This window comes from Schistocerca americana, chromosome 5 (genome assembly GCF_021461395.2).
Source record: "Schistocerca americana isolate TAMUIC-IGC-003095 chromosome 5, iqSchAmer2.1, whole genome shotgun sequence".
Classification (NCBI taxonomy): domain Eukaryota; kingdom Metazoa; phylum Arthropoda; class Insecta; order Orthoptera; family Acrididae; genus Schistocerca; species Schistocerca americana.
This window is the reverse complement of record NC_060123.1, coordinates 546974780-546988415: the sequence shown is the minus strand read 5'-3', so window position 1 is coordinate 546988415 and position 13636 is coordinate 546974780. Positions and strand designations below refer to the sequence as shown.

The window sequence follows — 13636 nt, the reverse complement described above, 5'->3', positions numbered from 1 at the left end:
CCATCCTGGCCGTCCCATTGTAGCAGGCTTCAAAGCCCCAACAGAATGTATCTCAGCTCTGGTAGACCAACACCTCCAACCTATCACCCGCAGACTCCCATCCTACATCAAAGACACAAACCACTTCCTAGAACACCTCAAATCCATTCCCACTCCTCTCCCACCTGGAACCTTTCTTGTCACCATAGATGCTACATCCCTTTACACAAACATCCCACATACCCATGGTCTCTCTGCCCATGAGCACTACCTCTCCCAACGCCCACCCGAAGATCTTCCAAAAACCTTGTTCCTTATCACACTTACCAACTTCATCCCCACCCATAATTACTTCACTTTTGAAGGCCAGACCTACAAACAAATCAGGGGAACGGCCATGGGAACCAGGATGGCTCCATCCTATGCTAACCTCTTCATGGGCCGCATGGAGGAGGCTTTCATGAAGACCCAACAGCTGCTTCCCCTGCCTGGTATAGGTTTGTAGATGACATCTTTGTGGTCTGGACTCATGGTGAAGAAACACTCCTTAATTTCCTCCATAACCTCAACTCCTTTTCAAATCTGAATTTCACCTGGTCCTTCTCCAAAACCCAAGCCACCTTCCTGGATGTTGACCTTCATTTTGTTGGAGCTCACATCCACACCTCTGTCCATATCAAACCCACAAACAAACAACAGTACCTTCACTTTGATAGCTGCCATCCATTCCACATCAAATGCTCCCTTCCCTACAGCCTAGGTATTTGTGGCAAGTGTATCTGCTCCAGTGACAAATCCCTCAACAATTACACCAATAACCTGACCAGTGCTTCCTCTCCCGCAACTATCCTGCAGACCTTGTCCACAAACAGATCTCCCGAGCAATACATTCCTCCCCGTGCAACAACAATGTTCCTACCCCCAGACCACACAGAAGCAACCCCCTTGTCACCCAATATTATCCTGGCCTCGAATACATCAACAAATTACTCAGCCAGGCATATGACTTTCTCAAGTCAACCCCTGAAATGAGATCATTCCTTGACAAAATTCTCCCCACACCACCCAGAGTTGCCTTTCGTCGCCCCCCTAACCTCCGTAACATCCTTGTCAAACTCTACAGTAGTCCCAGACTACCTTCTCTACCCAGCGGATCCTACCTCTGTAACCAACCCCGCTGCAAAACCTGCCCCATGCATCCCCCCACAACCACCTACTCCAGCCTGCTACTGGTAAAACATACACAATTCAAGGCAGGGCCACGTGTGAAACTACACGTCATTTATCAGCTGACATGCCTGCACTGCACAGCCTTTTACATCGGTATGACAACAACTAAACTGGCTGAGCGCATGAACGGACACAGACGAACTGTCCGCTTAGGAGATGTCCAATACCCAGTAGCAGAGCATGCACTCCAGCATAATTCTAGGGACCTAGGAACCTGTTACACCATATGTGCCATTTGGCTTCTCCCACCCAACACCAGTCCCTCTGAACTGCGGAGATGGGAACTTGCACTCCAACACATCCTTTCATCCCACCATCCCCCTGGACTGAACCTACGTTAAACAACCTCACTCCCATTTACTCTTCAGTCTTCTCCTCTTTCCCTTTCCTCTTTAGCCATTCACGCATCTTTTCATCCTACATAGTTGTGTTTATTTTATACTATATACCTCTTTTACTTCTGTATGCATCCTCTTTGGTTTGAAGCTGGCACAGTACTTACAGTAGAATATCTTTGGCTTCCCTCTGACAACCATGCCTCCATCCTTGCTACCCTCCCTGTTTTCCTTTCCCTGTTGCTTCATAACCTGGGTTGTGAGTAACTGAATCCACTTCCCTTTCTTTCCCCTCTCTCCTCCCTGATGAAGGAACATTTGTTCCGAAAGCTAGGAACGTAAATTTTTGGTTCTGTTTTTTTGTGTATCTATCGGCTGTACTGAGCTGAGGTAAGTACTGGCCAGCCCCTCTATCTCTTTGTTAGTATTTGTTACAGATTCCCGTGTGGAGGACATAGTGATAGACATCCCTGGGTTTGTGAAGCAGCTGAATCGGCTGAAAATAAATAAATCGCCAGGTCCTGATGGGATTCCAATTCGGTTTTACTGAGAGTACTCTACTGCATTGGCTCCTTACTTAACTTGCATTTATCATGAATCTCTTGCCCAACATAAAGTCCCGAGCGACTGGAAAAAAACGCAGGTGATGTCTGTATATAAGAAGGGTAGAAGGACGGGACGTATCCTCAAAATTACAGACTAATATCCTTAACATTGGTTTGCTGCAGGATTCTCGAACATATTCTCAGTTCGAATATAATGAATTTCCTTGAGACAGAGAAGTTGCTGTCCATGCATCAGCATGGCTTTAGAAAGCATCGCTCCTGTGAAACGCAACTCGCCCTTTTTTCACATGATATCCTGCGAACCATGGATGAAGGGTATCGGACGGATGCCATATTCCTTGACTTCCGGAAAGCGTTTGACTCGGTGCCCCACTGCAGACTTCTAACTAAGGTACAAGCATATGGGATTGGTTCCCAAGTATGTGAGTGGCTCGAAGACTTCTTAAGTAATAGAACCCAGTACGTTGTCCTCGATGGTGAGTGTTCATCGGAGGTGAGGGTATCATCTGGAGTGCCCCAGAGAAGTGTGGACTGGTAGGTCTGCTGTTGTTTTCTATGTACGTAAATGATCTTTTGGATAGGGTCGATAGCAATGTGCGGCTGTTTGCTGATGATGCTGTGGTGTACGGGAAGGTGTCGTCGTTGAGTGACTGTAGGAGGATACAAATGACTTGGACAGGATTTGTGATTGGTGTACAGAATGGAAGCTATCTCTAAATATAGATAAATGTAAATTAATGCAGATGAATAGGAAAAAGAAACCTGTAATGTTTGAATACTCCATTAGTAGTGTAGTGCTTGACACAATCACGTCGATTAAATATTTGGGCGTAACATTGCAGAGCGATATGAAGTGGGACAAGCATGTAATGGCAGTTGTGGGGAAGGCGGATAGTCATCTTCGGTTCATTGGTAGAATTTTGGGAAGATGTGGTTCATCTGTAAAGGAGACCGCTTATAAAACACTAATACGACCTATTCTTGAGTACTGCTCGAGTGTTTGGGATCCCGATCAGGTCAGATTGAGGGAGGACATAGAAGCAATTCAGAGGCGGGCTGCTAGGTTTGTTATTGGTAGGTTTGATCATCACGCGAGTGTTACGGAAATGCTTCAGGAACTCAGTTGGGAGTCTCTAGTGGAAAGGAGGCGTTCTTTTCGTCAATCACTACTGAGGAAATTTAGAGAACCAGCATTTGAGGCTGACTGCAGTACATTTAGTGCCGCCAACTTACATTTGGCAGAAAGACCACAAAGATAAGATAAGAGAAATTAGGGCTCGTACAGAGGCATATAAGCAGTCATTTTTCCCTCGTTCTGTTTGGGAGTGGAACAGGGAGAGAAAATGCTAGTTGTGGTACGAGGTACCCTCCACCACACACCGTATGGTGGATTGCGGAGTATGGATGTAGATGTACCTTGGTGAGAGTTACACAGGGATCTGTGTTGGGACCATTTTTGTTTTTGGTAATTTTCAATGACCTACCCTCCTTTATAAGTTCCAAAACAGTGCTATTTGCAGATGACACTATCTTCCTAGACTATAACAATGATCTAAATAAGTTAAAAGATTCTTTTGACAATACACTTGCTCACCTGTCATATTGGTTCGGGTCAAATGGGTTTGCTCTGAATGAGAACAAAACACAAAAAATGGTATTTAATCCAAAGGTCAAAAGTCCTTTTAATGATCCCTGGTACAAAAAGTTCTTGAGGGTATATTTAGATGACAAATTGTCCTGGGAGCAACATATAAAATACATTACTTTTAAATTATCCAGAGTAATTTACTTATTAAGAAGTCTTATTAAATGTGTTCCAGCAGCTTATGTTAAAACATCTTATTTTGCATTTTTTCAAAGTATTGTGTCAAATGGACTTATTCTCCTGGAAAACTCAAACCATGTTCAAAACATATTACTTCTGCAGAAGAAAGCAGTCGGAGTCTTTACATGTTCTCAGCAAAAAGCACATGAACAAATATTCAGGTTTGACTCGATGTGCAGCATGGCTTTTTAAATTGTCAGGTGGATCAATGTGAGCAAACAGTACTTGATTAGTACATGTTTCATTGCTGTTGTACTGCCATTTTTGCATGTAATTTAACTGTTCTTATTTGTTAAGAGTTTGTTTTAAATTGTGGCATTAAGTGTTTGTGTTTGTTGTATTATTGTGACCCATAAAAGTTATCTGTACAAGTTACAAGTACGAGTGTGGCATATTTCTATGCTCCAATTCTATGTTTTTGTTTTCAGGAGTGTTTTGGCTGCAGAATTAACAGCCAAGGAGAAGAAAGACAATCCTGCAAATTTTGGTTTTGGCTGTGAAAAGCATTGCATATGTGAAATCCTTGGACAGGTTCCATGCCCTGGTGTAGTTCCATTGCCAAAAGAATGGAGAGGGAAATACAAATATAAAAAAGAATAAAATCTCCATACTTGTAAAGACCTCATGCTAATAGATATATTTGTTGTTGTTTATAAATAAATGTGTGGACAGTACCGAATTATAGTCTCCAGTGTCATTGTTTGAATCTGTGATATGTTGTTAACATATAATGTATTCGTAGAAAGAGTATTTGTTGAACAGGCTCTAATAATTATTTCACTGCTTGTTATCTGCAAACAATAGTCAGTTTTTATTGTAGGTTCATACAAATTTCAGATTTTTTTTTCTGAAGCCATGGTATAAGTGAATTGGAATGATCAATAAATCACTCACACTTATACAACATGCTTATAAAATTTCATACCTGAATTTTGTCAAGGCAGCATGTGTTTACCTTCCAGTCCAGGGGTGCCTAATGTTGGTGGTATTGGCCATCCAAAATGTATAAAGGGCAGTGTATAGATAAAACTGATATGAATTCTTTGTTTGTAATGATGACTGTATATGCAACTACTAAAATGTTAGGAAGAACTCCTCTCACAGCTGGTAAAATTGTTGTTTATTAAAACATGACTAGTTTCGAAGCTTTAAGCCACATCATCAGATTAGCAATGTTAAAAGATCATAGGCATACTCATTGCTCGTAGTCAAAAGTCACTATTCAGAGAATTTTGCCAATATTATGGTGAGTGAAAGGTAAAGAAGTAGTGCCCCATTCTTTAAAATTTGCCTGCATCAGTATGACAGCAGGGCAGCTCAGCTTTCTTATCTATTGACAATATTCTCTGAATAGTAATTTTTGTCTAGGGGAGGTGTATGCCTATGATCTTTTAACACTGTTCACCTGTTGATGTGGCTTAAAGCCGGAAAACCACTCATGCTTTAATAAACAACAATTTTACCACCTGTGAGCGGAGTTCTTCCTAACATCATGCCTTTCTACAGCTGTGGTTGCCTGGAAAATAAAATAGTTTGTTGTAAAATGTGTTTTTATTTTGTCACCATACTGAAAGATTTTATTCGCTTAAAACATGTCAGTGGAAGTGTTCTCCCTTCTGTCTCTCAATTATGAGGGATTTGTTGCCTGCTTGCACATTTCACGTGCATTTTACCACTGACAATCATTTTTACTGTCCTTTTTTTCCTTAGTTGGAGCATATATGCCCGAGATGAAAATTCTAGTGAAATATGCCTGTAGGCATTGTGTCCCCATTGTAAGCAAGATCAGGTGAGAAATCCTCCCCCCTCCCCAGTATAGTACTTTAAATGTATGATACAAAAATGTGCCTTAATAAGGCATTTTAACAGTTGCATGCATAGTAATAAAAGTAATTAACAATTTATCTAGCTACTAATGCTTAGAAAAAAAGTTTATAAATATTGAAGACACTATACACAGAAGTGAAATGGAAACTGTGGAATAGGAAGAAAGTGTGAAGATGATGAGAATATTTACATTTGTGCTGTTTAAAGCTTTCCTGATACAGGAAATGTTGCAGAGATTCTCAGATATGATGTAACAAAAACCTTGTATATCTCACAAAAAACAAGGGGCTCAGTTAAAAAGTAAAGGAAACAAATTAATGTATTAAAAAGTCATTGACATGCATTATCAGCCATTTACATAGTCTCCTGGATGAAGGATATCTGTAGACTGATGACACATGTACTTTAGTCTTCAGCTGTACACATACTTGTTGCTCCTGTTAACTTTCCAACATCAACCTACCTTCCATTAGACCATTGTCTCAGAATTTTTGTATTTTTTGGAATCCTGCAAAGAACTTCCATTGTACCTCTAGCATCCATTCTCCTGGCTACATTTGCTGCCCTCCTGTATTTCGTCAGTACAGTCATATGACATATTTCTTGACATTCTGTTTCCCAAACCATTTGTCTTTTTTTAGCCTCTCCTAGTAATTCATTACTTTCTGGGCAACCCTCAAGTTTTGATTGGTTTTACTATTAAAAGTCCATATCCCACACTGCCATAAGTCAAAACTGGTAACTCAATCTGATTGTAAACATTTTATTACAGACATGAGAATGCTCATTTTGAAAACACTCTTCAGTTTGCCAAAGGCATTCAAGACCATTTTTGCTGTTCTATTTAGTTTCTTTCCCTGCCCATGCAAGTGTTCTCTTCAACAGCTATATGTACAAAAACTCGTTAACTGCATGTATGACTTCATTGTTAATTTGTCCCATTTTTTTTTCAGTGTATTGATTATACATTATCTTTGTCTTATTATTGATTTTGAGACCTACTTCCAAACTTGATATGTTAAATTCTTACTTTAGCTATTGAAGTTTGTCTGAAATGAAGGCAGACACAATACAATCGTATCAGAAAAGTGTTTTTGGGTCATATATGTTTATTCACATCATTTCTTCATTTTGGGAGTTCAGACAACCAAAAAATCTTTCTATGGCTACTGAGAATAGTTTCAGTTATGTGGAATCTCCTTGACTGACTTTCAGTTCTGAATTTTCCACTACCTTGATGAAGTCTAATTTAAACCGTAGTATTAAAATATATATTCTTCATTACATTAACATAGTTTGTATCAGTGCCATGTTTATCAGTTGCCATTAGTACAGATTTAGTAGCAACTGAGTCAAAAGCTGTCCCAAAACTTTTGAATCCCAGATAATAGTACTCCATATTTCTTGCATATCCTGTTATTTTGTGCACAGCTTACAAGTGAGACATTGTGCAATTCCCAATTTTAAAACCCACTATTTCCATTGATTGATTAAACTAGTGCTTTTCCTATGAAGTTGATGATAATGCAAGAGAATATCTTGTGCTTTGTGGTAACTGTATCCTTTCTCGTAAAGTCTACAGGGCAAGATGAGACAGTGATTAAGAAATGGGACATGCATTTAGGCGGACAGCTATTCAGATTTCCATCTGGCCTTCCAGATTTACGGTTTGCGTGGTTTTCTTAAATCTTTCCTACTGAGGAATCATTGTTGAGTTTCTTGCCAACTTCCTCATTATAACCCCCTATTTTCATCTTCTAGTGGAATATTCCGTCTCTTATCATTTCCTTTAAATCTTTGCAGAGATATTCTTCATGAAGTGCACAAATGGCAGAATGTATGTAATATTTAAATGTGATAGTTCCCTATCTCGTTGTGGAGTGAGGAGATGAGAGGGAATATTTTTGTGGGAGATGAAAACAACTAAGATTTAAGCTGTTGATACAAAGAGGGATATTTACCCCATTAGGTTGCAACAGCCCTTATGTGCAGTTACCACAGAACATGGTGTTTCCACTCTGTGTAAGTACTTCTCTTCCTATCTTCTGGACAGTAAAATCACTACCAAATCTTTTACCACACTCATCCAATCCCCTTTCAGTATTCCCTCTTATACTCTAATTGCTGTTTTCTTTAGAAAGTTGTAAACAAATTTCACATCAATAAGCATCCTGAAAATGTCACTGCCTTTTAGTGTTAGCTACTTTCCCATGAATAAGTCTTCTATATAGATGTTTCAAGAAACATAGTAACAAATTTAATATTGTGCAGAGGCTGTAGGTGCAAGATCTTGAATACATAGCCATCTACCCATTAGTATAGTTGTAGAAATTATGCCATTTATGACACATCGGAAAGTTTTCATATAATTTGCCCCTCCTTGTAAACACAACTACTGGATGGCTTTTCTGCGAAGACTAACACTGCAAATAAAGTGCTTTTCTATGACCGAACACAATTTGACATTGTATTACTATTTTCATGTCCTGTATGTCATTTTGTGCAACTGTGACTCTCAGCCCTGCTTGTTTTCACATTGTCTGCTTAACACGAAACTCATTCAGAGTCTATTTACTCATATTGCATGTATTTGTCCTTATCCAATACCTTTTCATTGTACCCATTCTTTCTTTCTTTCTCTTACTCCTTGGTACCAATCTCTATTTCAACCTTCTGCTCATTCATCATTTCCCAGTATTTTGTGTCATCAAACAGCTTTCATTCCTCAGTCATTGTGTTCTTACTATACTCCTTAATGCTGTTCATCTTATGTCAGCCAGATTTAGCCAAAGCTGCTGCAGCCTCATTTTTACTGGTTACCCGCTGTTTTTCTCACATTGGTAGCATAATATTTACTTGATTACATTAGCCAACAAAATTTTCCATCCATGAATCAATATATTCACAAAATATGTAGAGACAGTGGCAAATGATGACTTTTTAAATTTTCTTTTAAATTTTATTTTGACTTGGTAAGAATTCTCAATTTTTTTCTGTATGTCATATGGAAGCTTGTTGAATGCCTTTATGACAGAGTCATAAACTGTACTCTGAAGCCTAGACATTGAGGCAACACCTACATGAAAATTATTTTGTGGTTTGTATTGTGATTGTTTACATAACAGTTCAGCTGAAACTGATTTCTGCTATCAGGAACAAACATGGTTAAGCAGTAAATATATTGGAACTGACTGTGAGGTTTAAAAGATCTTGAAAAAGGCTTCTGCAAAAAGTCCAGTTATCTACCTTACACATCATTCTTACTGCTTGTTTCTGCACAATGGACATATTTACCGTGCGTGCACTGCCCCAGAAGATAATTGCATAAGACAGCAGGGCATGAACGTTTAGAAAATATACCAACGCTTGTCTTTAGGTCAACACAGTGAGAGATGCTTATTAGTGCGAAACACACTGAACAAGGCTTCTTGATTGATTTATCTATGTGTTGGCGCCATTTTAAATTATTATCCACCTGAATCCCAAGGAATTTCACACTGGGTATTTCATTTGGTATATGCCCATTACTGTCTACCTCTAGTGCTAGCAGGTCATTATTGCTTGTTTGAAATATAGTAAATCTTTGTGAGACTAAGACTTAATTAAAATGTTAACTGTGAACAACTTGTATGCCTGTTCTACTATGATTTGAGCTGTGTCTGCTAGTGTTGAGTTTGGACCCATAATTAGTACATGTGTGTCATCAGCGAATATTACAGTTTTGGTTGCCCTTTGAAGTCATTGGGAGGTGATTTATGTAGGTTAAGAATGAGAGTCGGCCCAGTACTGATTCTCCTGAGACCCCATACATTATGTTCCATTATTCTGAGGTTAAGTTTCACCCTGTGGTGCAGTCTGTCAATGTGATTCTTTGCTTTCTGTTATGAAGATATGACTCTATCCATGCAAGAGAGATCACTTTTTATATCACTGAGTGCCTGTGTGGTTGTATGTACGTGAATGTGTGTACTCTTGCTAGAAAAGGAGTTAGTTCTTGAAAGCTAGTGTGAATGTTGTTTTCTGTTACATATTTCTGTGCTCCACACATCAGTCTGTTGTAGGTGAGTGATTGCCTTTCCCTTATTTTATGTATTTTTCCATCCAGGAATTACCACTATTGGTTTGCTGAACTGAGAATGCTGCATGTACTCATCAAATAGTACGAGCCTTAAATGATAAAATATTGACAGTTAGTAGTTTTTGTAATCTTTCCAAGGAGTTCGATTATGTAGCTTATACAACTGATTTGTATTTTTGTCAGACAAACTGAAGTTTTATGGAAGTGGTGGCTTTACACACAGTTGGTTTGAATAGCATGTAGCACACAAAATGCAAAAAGTAGTACTGAATAATTCAAATTAAGGGTAGAAAAGTTTAGTCACTGTGGAAAAATCAGAAAGGGAGTTACATGAGATTCAATTTTGGGTCTATACCAGATGTGTCTCCTAAGAGTCATAGATGCACTTTCTCTGGTGTTTTCGCAGAAGTTTGCAATTTCATTTTTACAATGTGTAGCTGAAGTCCGGCCAAACAAATACAGGTCATCATGTCTTTCATGTAATGCCCAGTGTCAACAGAAAGTGCGAGTTTGTTTCCCATTACAATCAAACTCATTTTTAGAACAGAATGTTATGTGTGCATTTGACAGAGAGGTCCCAGATTATTGTAGTGCAACATTCAGTTTATTGACACGTATTAACAGGTACAGTGAAACACTCCAATAGTGACAGCACCACTCTGCCCCATGCTGACTACTACCACAATGTAACAGCACTATTCAGTTGTTGCAGGAGTACTGTTTATTCTTCGTGTTTTACTGTCCCTATTAATGCATATTGATGTAATGAATATTGCAAAATAGATTAATCCGGGACAGCTCTGTTAAATGAGCATGTAACATTCTGCTTTAAAAATGATTTTGATTTTGACTGACAACAAACCAATGCTTTTTGTTCACACTGGAAATCACATGAAAGATGTTATGACTGGTATTTTTTGGCCTGACTCCAGCTACATATTGCAAAAATGAAATTGCAGATATCTGCTGAAACACCAAATGAAATGTGCCTGATGAGTCTTAGGAGAGACACCCAGTATATGTGAATGATCTTCCTCTTTACTTCCAACAATCAGAATTCGTACTTTTTGCAGCCAATACTAATGTTATAATAAACTTCATGAGATAAAAAGCAACAAAAAATCGTACCAACAGTTGATATAACACATGAGTAGGAGCTAGTAAATAGGGTAGACTATTTCAGATTTATGAGAGTACACATTTATGAAAAATTTAACTGGAAGAAGCATATTGCTGAGCTTCTCAAACAGTTAAGTTCAGTTCTTTTTGCTTGTTGTATAATTGTAAGTCTTGGAAACAAATGAATTAACATCCTGATATTTTTGCATATTTCGACTGAATTATGTGTTACGGAATAATTTCTGGGGTGACTCACTACTTATAAAGAAAATGTTGATTGCACAAAAGCAAGCAGTGAGAATAATTTGTGATGTTCATCCATGGCAGACTTTTAGATACCTCTTCAAGGAGCTATGCATTTTAACTGTGCCGTCAGAGTATATATATTCACTGATACAATTCATCATAAATAATCCATTGTAATTAGACATGTAGTCCGTACTTACACAATTAGAGGAAAAAATTACCTTTATTACCAATTATTTGTCAGATTTCCAGAAATGAGTTCAACACCCAACAACAAAAAATTTTTATCATATGGCCAGTTACATAAAATGTCTCACAGGTAGCAAAGCAAATTTTAAATCTAACCTAAAATCATTTCTCCTCGACAATTCCTACTCCATGGACAAACTGCTTTTTAAAAAACGTATCTATTAGAAAAGGGGAATCAACTTGTTTTTAAGCATAATTACAGAAATAGAACTAGAAAAGTGTGTTCATTAATGTTAATACAAATATGTAAATATCCTGTAAGCTGATCAGGTGCAGATGATTTCGACAAAAGGATCATGTGCTTGTAGAACAGGCAACTAACTAACCAGAAAATATACCCTGAGTCATAGATTGATAACAAAGATAACTTAAGAGCAGTCCTTTCAGGTCAGTACAATAGTTTAATATTCTGCTAATAGGCAACAGAATTATGAACTGTTATTTTGTGACCTGATAAATATTGTGATCACGCCGGCCGAAGTGGCCGCGCGGTTCTGGCGCTGCAGTCTGGAACCGCGAGACCGCTACGGTCGCAGGTTCGAATCCTGCCTCGGGCATGGATGTGTGTGATGTCCTTAGGTAAGTTAGGTTTAACTAGTTCTAAGTTCTAGGGGACTAATGACCTCAGCAGCTGAGTCCCATAGTGCTCAGAGCCATTTGAACCATATTGTGATCTTCTTAAAGACTTGTATTTTGGAAACTGATGTCTGTCTGTGGTTTGTTCACAAGTAAATCTGTTGCATTTGTATTTGGTAGTTTATTAATGGATGCAACATTTACTGGCACTGTGACAAAATAATCATTCAAATTGATAACCAATGATTTGAAATTGTCACCATTTCTACCAGAACTATTTTCAAGAGGCTTAACTTCATTTGGTTTGCTATTTTTATTTAACAATATTCCAAATTGTTTTTTCCCCTATTCTTGAAGTGTATTACTTTTGAACATAGTTAATGAGTTTTGCCTTTGTAATAGCAGACTGAAGAATTTTATAATATAGTTGGTTTCACCTCCTGACTGCAGTTTGTCCTGTGAATTTAATAGAGCTCTCTCTCCCTAGTGCAAGATACTGTAATCCCAGGTCTTATCCATTCCTTATCCTTGCTTCTGTTTAGTTTTACGCTTATTTGTAGGAATTTGTTTAATAAAGAGTTAAATTTTCCCAAGTTTCTTCTCAGTATTCTTTCTGTAATAGCTCTTTACATGCTGTGATTAAGTCATTGTTTATGGATCTGTGGTACTGTGCTTTTCTTCTACAATCTATACCTAACTGCTTAGTGTATTTTGTTGTTAACATCGGAGTATTTTAGTCAGATAAATCATTAACTATTGGTTTTACAATTCAGTCACTGAAAGTTGTAGAATCTAAAACCAAATTGACAATAGTTTTTGCAGTATGTCCTTCAGTCCTCATAGAAAATGTTACTGTGGGTAATAACCCCTTGATGACATATTAACAATCGTAGGTGCCCTTGATCAATACTGTTCTGTGCCATGAAAGATGTCTGTTGCTGTTTCCCACAAAGCCAACATGTATTTCATTTTTCTTTTAAATTCTGTCAGCACATTGACACTAAATTTTCAGTGCCATGTTCCTATTAGTGGTTTTCAGTTTGATAGATAGTGCAGTGTGACAATAATTAAAGTTGCAGTTTCAAAATGCTGTAAAAACAGAACCACTTCTCAGAATGACATCAAATTTGAATAGAAAATTATTGACAAAGGAGGAAATCTCATGAGCAAAAAATTAACAAAAATTTTACCAATAGATAATACTGTAAGCATCTTAATGTAAATGGGGTCAGCTACAAATACAAATGAATGGTAGTGGTTTGAGTTGCACATTACACTGTCTATATTTGTTTGTGACTGTACAAGTTCAGCAGTCAACATTTGTGGCATTGTTAGTTAAGTAAGCTCATCCCCCACAGAAAGGTCGTACCACACTGGATGGGGAAAAATTGGTTCTCAATTGTCCTGAGGCCAAAAGCCAAATAACAAGCAAAATGTTTTAATTGTTCTGGGGCTAAAAACTACATAAAAAGCAAAATGACTTTGGTTCCTAATTGCCGTGAGACTGGTGCGAGATGGGTTCAATATGCTGTCCACTGTTTTTTTGCCACAAGTTGAAATCAAGAAACAGCATGTTCCACAACAGAGTGGAGTGTCTCAGTGGTGA

General features: G+C 38.1%; 1 protein-coding gene across 1 annotated transcript in view; it reads left to right on the top strand.

The window, feature by feature from the left end:
• Positions 1 to 5479, top strand: part of LOC124615709 (probable 28S ribosomal protein S25, mitochondrial) — a 58069-nt gene extending 52590 nt beyond the window's left edge. Inside the window, exon 4 of the mRNA XM_047143754.1 lies at positions 4364 to 5479. Coding sequence (XP_046999710.1) covers positions 4364 to 4535 — 172 coding nt within the window. The 3' untranslated portion in view covers positions 4536 to 5479. The remainder of the gene's footprint in view (positions 1 to 4363) is intronic.
• The last annotated feature ends 8157 nt before the right edge of the window (positions 5480 to 13636 follow it).